Source organism: Nicotiana tabacum, chromosome 9 (genome assembly GCF_000715075.1).
Source record: "Nicotiana tabacum cultivar K326 chromosome 9, ASM71507v2, whole genome shotgun sequence".
Classification (NCBI taxonomy): Eukaryota; Viridiplantae; Streptophyta; class Magnoliopsida; order Solanales; family Solanaceae; genus Nicotiana; species Nicotiana tabacum.
The window spans coordinates 82493782-82506874 of NC_134088.1; the positions used below are offsets into that span (position 1 = coordinate 82493782).

General features: G+C 43.4%; 1 protein-coding gene across 1 annotated transcript; it reads left to right on the forward strand.

Moving 5' to 3' along the window:
- The first annotated feature begins 162 nt into the window (after positions 1-162).
- On the forward strand, positions 163-1326 carry LOC142163990 (uncharacterized). The gene is made up of 3 exons (XM_075221150.1): positions 163-411; positions 511-645; positions 700-1326. Exons 1-3 carry the CDS (start codon positions 163-165, stop codon positions 1324-1326), a joined length of 1011 nt encoding a protein of 336 aa, XP_075077251.1.
- The last annotated feature ends 11767 nt before the right edge of the window (positions 1327-13093 follow it).

A 13093-nucleotide genomic window follows, 5' to 3' on the forward strand; every position in this document is an offset into this window, starting at 1 on the left:
CCAAACCAGCAGTACAGACCCAACCTACCACAACACAACCCCAATTCTGGAGGCGCACGACCACAAGGTCAAGTTGTGCCTTATCAAAGGCAGCAGGGCTATAATCAACAGCACTAGGAACAGTTGGCCTACTAACCACCTCATCAACAACAGGACAACAATATGGTAGAAGTCAGGGGTATGCTGCAACAACTCATTAGAACAAATGGTAAGATGCAAGAAAAGTTAGTAGCACATGATTCAGCAATCAAAGGCATTGAAACTCAACTGGGACAACTATCTATGGCCTTGAACAATCGCCCCCAAGGAACATTGCCTGCAGATATAAATATTAACCCAAAGGAACAGAACCCAAATCAGCTAATGGCAGTGAGTCTCAGGAATGGAAGAGATTTAGACAAAGAGCAAGAAGTTGCTCAATTTAGGAGAGAGACTACGCCAACTACTCTAGTTACATTAGAGGCAGATGAGTCAGCATAGCTCACTGAGGTTGTAATTGAACAAGCACAGGTTGACAAGGGTAAGGAGAATGACGGTGAACAAGTCTCAGAACAGGTGGCACCTCTTGTTCCAGAAGCTTCCAACAAAGAAAAGACATCAAGTAATGGACAAAGATTTACTCCTGCACCATTCCCTCAGAGATTGGCAAAACAAAAGAAAGATGATCAATATAGGAAATTCATGGAAATGCTTCGACAGATTCAATTGAATATTCCACTGATGGATGCTTTAAGGGAAATGCCAGGGTATGCAAAAATGATGAAGGACCTGATGTCGCGGAAATTTGACTTCCAGGACCTGTCCACTGTAACTCTGACACAGACCTGCAGTGCGGTAGTGACAAGACATATGGCCCAAAAGGTGTCTGATCCAGGTAGCTTCACTATCCCATGCACTATTGGGAGTTATGCTTTTGTTAAAGCATTGTGTGACTTGGGAGCCAGCATAAACTTGATGCCTTTGGCAATCTATACGAAACTGGGCATTGGCAGAGCTAGACCGACCTCAATGTTGCTGCAACTGGTTGATCGCACAGTCAAAAAACCGAAAGGAATTCTTGATGATGTGCTTGTGAAAATGGGGAAATTTATATTTCCTGCAGACTTTGTTATTCTTGATTGTCAGGTGGATGAAGAGATACCCATCATTCTGGGAAGGCCATTCTTAGCCACTAGGAGAGCATTAATTGATTGTGAGACTGGAGAGTTAAAAATGAGGTTGAACAATAAAGAAATAATATTCAACGTTCAACAATCCATGAGAAGACCCAGTGAATTTGCAAACTGTTCACTAGTGGAGGCCGTAGATGTGATACTACAAGAATAGGACGAGACCCTTAATGTCAAGGATCCACTAGAAGCTTGCTTGATGAATTTGGAAGATATGGACAGTGAAGTGTTGGCAGAGTGGGTCATGGCTCTCGAAGGTCAAGGATTTTGGAAAAGGGAATCTCAGTTCGAGCTCCTACGCTTAGAAGAGAGAGCAACACCACCTGCAAAACCATCAATAGAGGAGCCACCACAGTTGGACTTAAAACCGCTTCCATCCCACCTCAGGTACGCTTTCTTGGGGCCTAATTCTACTTTGCCTGTTATTATATCATCTGGTTTGCAAGCTGTGCAGGTAGAGCAACAATTGAAGGTATTGCAAGAATGTAAAACTGCCATTGGTTGGACCATGGCAGCCATAAAGGGTATCAGCCCAGCCTTTTGCATGCACAAGATTCTTCTGGAAGAGGGGCACAAACCTTCCAGGGAACATCAATGACGTCTGAACCCAAATATGAAGGAAGTAGTAAAGAAGGAAGTGATCAAGTGGCTGGATACGGGTATCATCTTCCCCATCTCTAACAGCAACTGGGTCAGTCCTGTCCAATGTGTGCCGAAAAAGGGGGAATGACGGTCGTACAAAATGAGAATAACGAGTTGATCTCGACTCGTACAGTCACGGGATGGCGGATTTACATGGACTATCGGAAACTGAACATAGCCACTCGAAAGGACCATTTCCCATTGCCTTTCATTGACCAAATGTTGGGCAGGTTAGCTGGGCGGTCCCACTTCTGTTTCTTGGATGGATATTCGGGGTATAACCAGATCTCAATAGCCCCGGAAGACAGAGAGAAAACATCCTTCACTTGTCCATATGGCATCTTTGCCTTTCGGAGAATGCCCTTTGGACTTTGCAATGCACCGACTACATTCCAGCGGTGCATGTTAGCCATATTCACTGACATGGTGGAGGATATTATGGAGGTTTTTATGGATGATTTCTCCGTGGTGGGGGATTCATTTGAAGATTGTCTTCACAATTTAAGAAGAGTGCTCAAAATATGTATGGAGACAAATTTGGTGCTGAATTGGGAAAAGTGCCATTTTATGGTACAAGAAGGAATAGTTTTGGGGCATCAAATGTCCAGTAAGGGAATTGAGGTCGACCATGCTAAAGTTGGTGTGATTGAGAAATTGCCACCGCCCACTTCGGTCAAGGCAGTGAGAAGTTTTCTTGGACGCCGGGTTCTACAGGCAATTCATAAAAGATTTTTTCAAGATTGCTAACCCTTTATGTAAACTTCTTGAAAAGGATCAGCCCTTTGTGTTGTCTAATGATTGCAGGTTGGCATTTGAGGAGCTAAAGAAGAGACTGATAACTGCACCCATCATTGTTGCACCCAACTGGGAGCAACCATTCGAGCTCATGTGCGACGCCAGTGATTATGCTATAGGAGCAGTCTTGGGACAGCAAAAAGACATATGATGCACCCGATTTAGTATGCAAGCAGGACGCTCAGCGATGCACATCTCAATTATACTGTAATGGAAAAGGAAATGCTGGCTGTAGTGTTTGCCTTCGACAAATTCAGGTTGTACTTAATTGCTTCAAAAGTTATTGTTTATACTGACCATGCAGCAATTAGGTACTTGATAGCAAAGAAGGAGTCAAAGCCACGCTTGATTCGCTGGGTTCTTTTGCTACAAGAATTCGATCTGGAAATTCGTGATAGAAAGGGGACGGACAATCAAGTGGCATACCACCTCTCAAGATTGGAAGGAGCTGAAAAGAGAATGGAGGTTGAAGACATAACAGAGACATTCCCGGATGAACAGTTACTTGTTGTGACAATGGAGGAGACGCCATGGTATGCTGATATTGCTAACTATTTAGCAAACGGTATTGTACCTTATGAACTTTCCTCAATTCAAAAGAAAACGTTATTCCGCGACTGTCGAGCCTTTTATTGGGATGAACCTCTATTGTTTAAACTATGTGTAGATAACATGATCCGGAGGTGTATCCCCGAGAAAGATCAACCTTCTGTTTTACAGGCTTGCCATGCTTCACCATATGGTGGACAATTTGAAGGAATTCGGACAGCAGCAAAAGTGTTGGAATCGGGATTGTATTGGCCTACTCTGTTCAAGGATGCCCATGCTTGGGTCAAAAGTTGCGATGAATGCCAAAGGACGGGTAACATATCTCGCCGTCACGAGATGCCGATGACCACAATTCAAGAGGTGGAGGTTTTTGACATGTGGGGATCGACTTTATGGGACCGTTCGTCAGCTCGTATGGTAACAAATATATATTGGTAGCGGTTGACTATGTCTCCAAGTGGGTCGAAGTGGTGGCTCTCCCAACCAATGATGCAAAAGGGGTAACAAGTTTCCTAAAGAAAAACATCTTCACACGTTTTGGCACCTCGAGAGCTATAATAAGTGATGGTGGAACTCATTTTTGCAATAGAGCATTCGCACGTCTGTTGGAAAAGTATGGAGTTCGCCACAAAGTAGCCACATCGTACCACCCACAGACGAGCGGGCAAGTTGAAGTGTCCAATAGAGAAATTAAAAGCGTCATGACAAAGACAGTGAATGCAACAAGGACCGATTGGGGTGAAGAAGTTGGATGATGCATCATGCGCATACCGCACAGCATTCAAAACTCCAATTGGTATGTTACCGTACAAGTTGGTGTTTGGAAAGGCATGCCACCTTCCGATAGAGCTGGACACCCGAATCACGTCAAATCAACTCCGTTTCTCATCAAATTTCAAAGACAAGTGTTACACCCTATATTTTCGTATGTAAAAATGCGTCGTAAGCAAACTAATGTAGGACAAAAAAATGAGATAATATTTAAAAGTATATAAAGTAAGTTAATCATGTTACCTCTGAGGTTACAAATATTGAAGATCATGAACAACAAGTACAAAGAGGGTTGGACAGTTCAGAAGCTAAAGCAATTAAATAAAACAATGTTTCATCGAAAGTCGACAAGTTGGGAATGTTATAACATGTACCTTTGGGGTGAGACTAGGGTGATTAACATGATAAAGAGATTATGTTATGATTTATATTAGTCGTATTACATCCGTGTGTTATGTTTTTAAGTCAAGCGAGTTGTGGAACAAAAGTCGATGAAAGTCATCACAAGTTACATTCATAAGTTTTACTGAAACTTTGGGTCAAATGTAACTGCAATTTTCTCCCAATATACTTAGAGTTATGGTGTGTTCCACACATCAAATTAAAGATCTATGAGTCTATTTTCCAACGCATTAAACCATTTGTCAATACGACATCGGAGTAGAGAGATATGTGCATTTTTGCGATACTGCGCAAGCTGCTAGGTGACAAGTAGGTGTGTCACCTACTTGCTTAAATGAAAGCCCAAAAATGGGCCATTTCGGGTCGTCCAAAGAGGCCTTTTAAGGGCCTATTTTCTTTATATATTAGACTTAAAATAGAGCATAATAACCAGACATAAGCTCTGCAAAGAATCCTCCCAAAAATTTCTCACAAACCCTAATTGATTTTCTCTCCCTTTCAAGTTCCAATTGGAGGTAAAACTTAGAGTTTGAAGAACCAAGATAGGAGCTGAGTTATCCAACAAATAAGGTGAGTTTACTGCTCTCTTTCATCCATTTTTTCTTCTGTAAATTCATGGTAAGTCGTTCTATACTTGTAAGAACTCACGGGATGGTGATCGGAAGCCGTGAGTTCGAGTTATTCACTTGTAGCGGACTGTTTTGTGGACTGTTTTGTGTTGCTGTTGGGCTGCGTATTTTATTACTATTTTGTGGAGTTTTGGAGGAGGAAGGGGGTTTATAAACACCATATAAATGTAGGGTGGTTGGCTGGTCGTTCGTCATAACATTTTCGGGTCGTTTGACACTACTACGGTGGTCGTTTTGTGTACGAAGAGATTGGGGTGTGTTGGGCTGTTTTGTAGTATTTGATGGTGTATATAGGGCTGGAAAATGATGTATATATGTTGTTATTGTTCTGTCCTTATATTTTTGGTGTTATCTTGAAGTTGGAGGAAGGGCATATTATAGGGGAGATGCTGCCCGTTTTAATACAAAATAGGTTTGTCGTTCGTTGTGCGATAGTTGTACCTTTCGTAACTTAACGATAGTATTATTATCATTCTTGTAGATTAAGGTGCGAAGAGGTGAGTTCAACTTGGTGATTGAAAAGATTGTGATAAGGTATGTTAAGGCTAAGCCTTCCTTCATTTTGGCATGATCTCGTAGCTACATGTGTTAGTAATGAGACAAAAGAGAAGTTCATATTCATGAATTTATTCACACTATTCTAGTCTCATAAGTTACAATATTATTCCTTATCGAGACTCTATATTCAATTTTAGTATTGTCTTCTTTCAGTCAAGAGAGCAGCAAGCCTATATATACAGTATTACAGTATTTTCATTACCATCGAGCTATAATCGATGGGCAGGCCCCTATTGGGCAACCTCTGATCAGATGGAAAGTTATATACCGAGCCTACTGTGGCCGAGCGCCTATGAGCGAGCCCAGCATGGTCGAGATACATAGCCTAGTATGGCCGAGCGCCTATAAGCGAGCCTACTATGGCAGAGCAGTTATATATACCGAGCCTTATAAGGCCGTACAATTATTTTACTTACTATATTGAAGGAGTTGAGTCAGTATCAGCAGGTAAGTATATCTCCAGATCATCTTTGACTCCCAGTTAATTTCAGTTATCATATTATCAGTTCAGTTTCAGATTTCGGTTATTTTATTGCCTTACATACTCGGTACATTATTTCGTACTGACGTCCCTTTTTGGGGGCGCTGCATTTCATGCGTGCAGGTTCAGACAGACAGACGGGTAGACCTCCTCAGTAGGTGTTTTCCGAGTTCCGCCTGATCGGTAAGCTCCACGTCTTTCGGAGTTGCCAGGATTAGAGTTTTGTGTACATCTTATGTATATCTGTATATATGTTATGGGTAGGTCGGGGCCCTGTTCCGATCACAGTACATCTATTAGTAGAGGCTTGTAGGCATATCCTGTTGGTTAGTGCAGTATGTTGGGTTTGTATAAATTGGTGGTTTGTCAGCTGTAGTAGCTATGACGGCCTTGTCGGCCTAGCTTTATATTGATATTTAGTTAGTGCTAGTTTCCATTCAGTTTTATATTTTGCTTCGCAAATTGTCTTGCAAGGTGGCCCCATGGCCAAAGTATGACATTATGTGTTCAGAGTCCCTTAGTCGCAATTTGGTACGCCAGGTTAGGTGAGGCACGGGGTGCTTGTCTCGCTCCTAGGTTCGGGGCGTGACAAACTTGGTATCAGAGCAGTTCTGTCCTAGGGAGTCTACAAGCCGTGTCTAGTAGGGTCTTGTTTATAGATGTGTTGTGCACCACATTATATAAGCAAGGAACTACAGGGCATTTAGGAGTTGGTTACACTTCTTTGAAATCTAAATCGTGCTATAGAACTGAGTTATAGGAAATTTTAATTAAACTTATGTGTTGGTGTTTGCATGCACAGATGACGGTGACTAGGAAGACTACGGCTAGCCAGAGGAGAGATACAGTAGTAGGTGAGGGGACCAACAGGGTACCCCCAGTAGATGGGGCCCAGTCTGAGGCTCAAGGGGAGACCCCTACTCAGCCATTACCGGCTCCTCCACCAACTACGGAGATTCCTAGGGAAACCGCACATCCAGTTCCCCCTCCACTTCCATCAGATCAGGACTTAAGGAGTGCGGTGCATTTGTTGACACAGTTGGTAGCTACCCAGCAACATGCTAGGGCATCAGCTAGTGCAGGAACTTCTGAGGGGTCTGGGAGTTCAAGGGTCCGAGAGTTTATTGCTTTGAGTCCCCCAGAGTTCACGGGGACAGATCAGAGGGAGGACCCGCAGGATTTCATAGATCAGCTTCACAGGATCTTTCGTGTTATGCATGCCACGGAGAAAGAGGCAGTTGAGCTAGCAGCTTTTCGACTCCGAGATATAGCCATCCTTTGGTATGAGGGATGGGAGAGGTCCAGGGGACGTGATACACCTCCAGCTATTTGGGAGAATTTTTCAGATGCTTTCCTTGACCAGTACTTACCGCGGGAGATCCGACAGGCTCGAGTCGATCAGTTTCTAGCCCTCAAGCAGGGTAATATGAGTGTTCGAGAGTATAGTCTCCATTTTGACTCATTGGCCAGATATGCACCATCCATAGTTTCTACTATGCGGGACAGGATTCACAGGTTTATAGCAGGGTTAGCCCCAGAGTTAACCGAGGCATGTGCCACCGCTGCATTGCAGGATAGTATGGATATCTCCCGGATTCAGGCATTCGCCCAGAATATAGAAAGGGGTAGGCGTCGGCAGCAGGGTACAGAGAGGGCTGAGCAAGGGCAACGTAAGAGGATGAGATTTCCCAGGTCTCAGGAGCAATCTCAGGGTAGTTATAGGACTCAGTACTTCGGACGGCCACCTAGGCCTCCGCCACCTCAGTTACAGGGTTACGGGTATGACCGCTATACTCAGTCAGGACCAGGTGAGAGCTCACGGGTGTCGGGTTTGCAGCGACAACGAGGTTCTGCGCAGACATGGTCATTTCCTCCGCGGTGTGACCTCTGTGGTAGAGGACACTTGGGTCAATGCCGAGCAGGTTCTGATGCTTGTTATACATGTGGGCGTCCGGGGCATATGATGCGAGATTGCCCAAATAGAGATTCTGGGGGAATGGCACAACCAGCGAGTTCAGCAACAGGATCGTCTATGTCCGTGCATCCTTCAAGGCGTGAGTCTCAGTCTTCGGCTGGTAGAGGTCGAGGCAGAGGTAGAGGTTCCAGTTCAAGTGGTAATCAGAACCGTATCTATGCTTTAGCGGGTCGACAGGACCAGGAGTCTTCACCAGACGTTGTGACAGGTATATTAACCATTTTCTCTCACGATGCTTATGCTTTGATAGACCCAGGATCTACTTTATTGTATATTACCCCATTTGTCGCGAGGAAGTTTGGTATAGTGCCTGAAATACTAAGTGATCCTTTTGCGGTATCTACACCGGTCGGAGAATCGATTATTGCTAGACGGGTTTACCGAGGTTGTACGGTGACAATTTGTAGTCGTCAGACCTCAGCTGACCTAGTTGAGCTAGAGATGATGGACTTTGATGCTATCATGGGCATGGACTGGTTGGCAGCTTGCTATGCCACAGTTGATTGCCGAGCAAAGGTAGCCAAATTTCATTTTTCGGGTGAGCCAGTCCTTGAATGGGTAGGTAATACACCAACACCCAGAGGTAGGTTTATTTCCTATCTGAAGGCGAGGAAAATGATCGCAAAAGGGTGCATTTATCATATTGTGCGAGTTAGAGATGCAGATGCTGAGATACCTACACTTCTGTCTATTCCCATAGTCAAAGAGTATGCAGATGTGTTTCCAGATGAGCTTCCAGGTATTCCTCCAGAGCGAGAGATTGATTTTAGCATCGATTTGCTTCCAGGAACTCAACCAATATCCGTCCCTCCGTATAGAATGGCACCTGCCGAATTGAAGGAGTTGAAGGAGCAGTTAAAAGATTTGCTGGAGAAAGGTTACATTAGGCCCAGTACCTCACCTTGGGGTGCACCGGTACTATTTGTGCGGAAGAAAGACGGCTCGCTGAGGATGTGTATCGATTATAGGCAGTTGAACAAGGTAACTATTAAGAATAAGTATCCACTTCCAAGGATCGATGACTTGTTTGATCAGTTGCAGGGAGCTAGATGCTTTTCCAAGATTGATTTGAGGTCGGGGTACCACCAGGTCAGAGTTCGGGAAAAAGATATTCCGAAGATAGCCTTCAGGACCCGATATGGCCACTTCGAGTTCCTTGTCATGTCCTTCGGGTTGACTAATGCACCCGCTGTATTTATGGACTTGATGAATAGCCTATTCCGGCCATTTTTAGATCTGTTCGTGATAGTATTTATTGATGATATTCTGGTTTATTCCCGTTCAGAGGATGAGCATGCGGACCACCTGCGAGCGGTACTCCAAACCCTCCGTGATCGTAAGTTGTATGCTAAGTTTTCTAAATGTGAGTTCTGGTTGAAGTCTGTAGCATTCTTGGGGCATATTGTATCAGATGAAGGGATAAAGGTGGACACTCAGAAGATTGAGGCCGTGAAATCTTGGCCTAGACCTACCACTCCGACAGAGGTTCGTAGCTTTCTAGGCTTAGCAGGATACTATCGGAGGTTCGTAGAGGGTTTTTCTTCCCTTTCGGCACCATTGACGAAGTTGACACAGAAAGAAACTAAGTTTCAATGGACAGAGGCTTGTGAGCAGAGTTTCCAAGAGCTTAAGAACAAGTTGACCTCAGCTCCAGTTCTAACACTTCCAGAGGGTCTAGAGGGTTATGCCGTGTATTGTGATGCATCAGGTGTCGGGTTAGGATGTGTCCTGATGCAACATGGGAAGGTAATTGCATATGCTTCAAGGCAGTTGAGGAAGCACGAGAGGAATTATCCGACCCACGACCTCGAGTTAGCTGCGGTTGTCCATGCACTTAAGATATGGCGGCATTATTTATATGGTGTTCATGTTGATATATTTACTGATCATAAAAGCCTACAATATATTTTCAAGCAGAAAGAGTTGAATTTGCGACAGAGGCGATGGCTTGAGTTATTGAAAGATTACGATGTTAACATTCTCTACCATCCAGGAAAGCTAATGTTGTAGCAGATGCCTTAAGTCGCCGATCTATGGGTAGCTTAGCACATGTAGAGCCCGAGAAAAGACAATTAGCTAGAGATATTCATCAATTGGCTTCGTTGGGGGTTCGGTTAGTAGATTCTGAGGATGGTGGAGTTGTAATCCAAAACACTGCAAAATCATCCCTCATAGCTGAAGTCAAGGAAAGGCAGTACGAGGACCCAGAGTTGGTCGAGTTGAGAGAGCGAGTTCCGCAGCAGAAGAAGCCATTGTTAGAGCTCAAAGGAGATGGGGTTCTCAGATACAAGGGTCGTTTGTGTGTTCCAGATGTAGCAGGGCTACGAGACAGGATTATGTCAGAGGCACATTATTCATGGTATTCCATCCACCCTGGATCGACGAAGATGTATCATGACATTAAGGATATGTACTGGTGGAATGATATGAAGAAGAACATTGCTGAGTTTGTCGCCCAATGTACTAGTTGCCAGCAAGTGAAGGTAGAACACCAGAAGCCCGGAGGGCTAATGCAGACTATAGAGATCCCGACATGGAAATGGGAGGCGATAAACATGGACTTTATCATGGGTTTACCTCGTTCTAATCGTAAGTTCGATTCCATATGGGTGATAGTCGATAGGCTCACGAAATCAGCTCACTTCCTACCGGTCAGATCTACATATACAGCAGAAGATTATGCAAAGTTATATATTAAGGAGATAGTGCGGCTACACGGAGTACCAGTTTCTATTATATCTGACCGTGGGGCTCAGTTTACAGCACATTTTTGGAGGTCATTTCAGAGAGGTCTAGGGACTCAGGTGAATCTCAGCACAGCTTTTCATCCACAGACTGATGGACAAGCCGAGCGCACAATTCAGACGCTCGAGGATATGTTACGAGTATGTGTGTTGGATTTTAAAAGAAGTTGGGATGAACATCTACCTCTTATCGAGTTTGCATATAATAACAGTTACCACTCCAGTATCCAGATGGCTCCGTACGAGGCTTTGTATGGGCGTAAGTGCAGATCTCCTATAGGGTGGTTTGATGTTGGAGAATCTGGGTTACATGGGCCAGACCTGGTTCAGCAGGCCGTAGAGAAAGTAAAGGTTATCCGGGAGCGACTGTTGACAGCTCAGAGTCGTCAGAAGTCATATTTTGACGTGCGGCGACGAGACTTAGAGTTCAGGATTAATGACTGGGTATTCTTAAAGGTATCACCTATGAAGGACGTGATGAGGTTTGGCAAGAAAGGAAAGCTTAGCCCACGGTATATTGGGCCTTATAGGATCATTCGGAGAGTGGGCCAACTAGCTTATGAGTTAGAGTTGCCCTCAGAATTGGAGTCTGTCCATCCGGTTTTTCACGTATCTATGCTACGGAAGTGCATTGGCGATCCTACCCGAGTGGTGCCCACGGATGATGTACAGATTACAGAGGACTTGTCATACGAGGAAATTCCAGTTGCCATCCTAGACCGACAAATCCGCAATCTACGAAATAAGGAGGTAGCTTCCGTAAAGGTTTTATGGAGGAGCAAGAATGTAGAAGAGATGACGTGGGAATCGGAGGAAGAAATGAAGTCTAAATACCCCCACCTATTTCAAAATGAAGATATGGTTCGAGATGGGACGCTACAACATAGCTCTATGTAGGCTAGCAGGTCATCAGGTAAGCTTTTATTTTTCACTTTCAATATTTATGATTTACGGTCGGTGAGGCAAATTGCTGCTATTTATAAAGATTGGCCATGTGTGGCATGCATAGTATGTTTCTGGCTACGTGCAGGTTGGTTTTAACCTAGTGTACGAAGGATACTCTGAAAAAAGTTTCCAAAGTCTCCAAGAGTAAACATTCGAGGACGAATGTTCCCAAGGGGGAGTGATGTTACACCCTATATTTTCGTATGTAAAAATGCGTCGTAAGCAAACTAATGTAGGACAAAAAAATGAGATAATATTTAAAAGTATATAAAGTAAGTTAATCATGTTACCTCTGAGGTTACAAATATTGAAGATCATGAACAACAAGTACAAAGAGGGTTGGACAGTTCAGAAGCTAAAGCAATTAAATAAAACAATGTTTCATCGAAAGTCGACAAGTTGAGAATGTTATAACATGTACCTTTGGGGTGAGACTAGGGTGATTAACATGATAAAGAGATTATGTTATGATTTATATTAGTCGTATTACATCCGTGTGTTATGTTTTTAAGTCAAGCGAGTTGTGGAACAAAAGTCGATGAAAGTCATCACAAGTTACATTCATAAGTTTTACTGAAACTTTGGGTCAAATGTAACTGCAATTTTCTCCCAATATACTTAGAGTTATGGTGTGTTCCACACATCAAATTAAAGATCTATGAGTCTATTTTCCAACGCATTAAACCATTTGTCAATACGACATCGGAGTAGAGAGATATGTGCATTTTTGCGATACTGCGCAAGCTGCTAGGTGACAAGTAGGTGTGTCACCTACTTGCTTAAATGAAAGCCCAAAAATAGGCCATTTCGGGTCGTCCAAAGAGGCCTTTTAAGGGCCTATTTTCTTCATATATTAGACTTAAAATAGAGCATAATAACCAGACATAAGCTCTGCAAAGAATCCTCCCAAAAATTTCTCACAAACCCTAATTGATTTTCTCTCCCTTTCAAGTTCCAATTGGAGGTAAAACTTAGAGTTTGAAGAACCAAGATAGGAGCTGAGTTATCCAACAAATAAGGTGAGTTTACTGCTCTCTTTCATCCATTTTTTCTTCTGTAAATTCATGGTAAGTCGTTCTATACTTGTAAGAACTCACGGGATGGTGATCGGAAGCCGTGAGTTCGAGTTATTCACTTGTAGCGGACTGTTTTGTGGACTATTTTGTGTTGCTGTTGGGCTGCGTATTTTATTACTATTTTGTGGAGTTTTGGAGGAGGAAGGGGGTTTATAAACACCATATAAATGTAGGGTGGTTGGCTGGTCGTTCGTCATAACATTTTCGGGTCGTTTGACACTACTACGGTGGTCGTTTTGTGTACGAAGAGATTGGGGTGTGTTGGGCTGTTTTGTAGTATTTGATGGTGTATATAGGGCTGGAAAATGATGTATATATGTTGTTATTGTTCTGTCCTTATATTTTTGGTGTTATCTT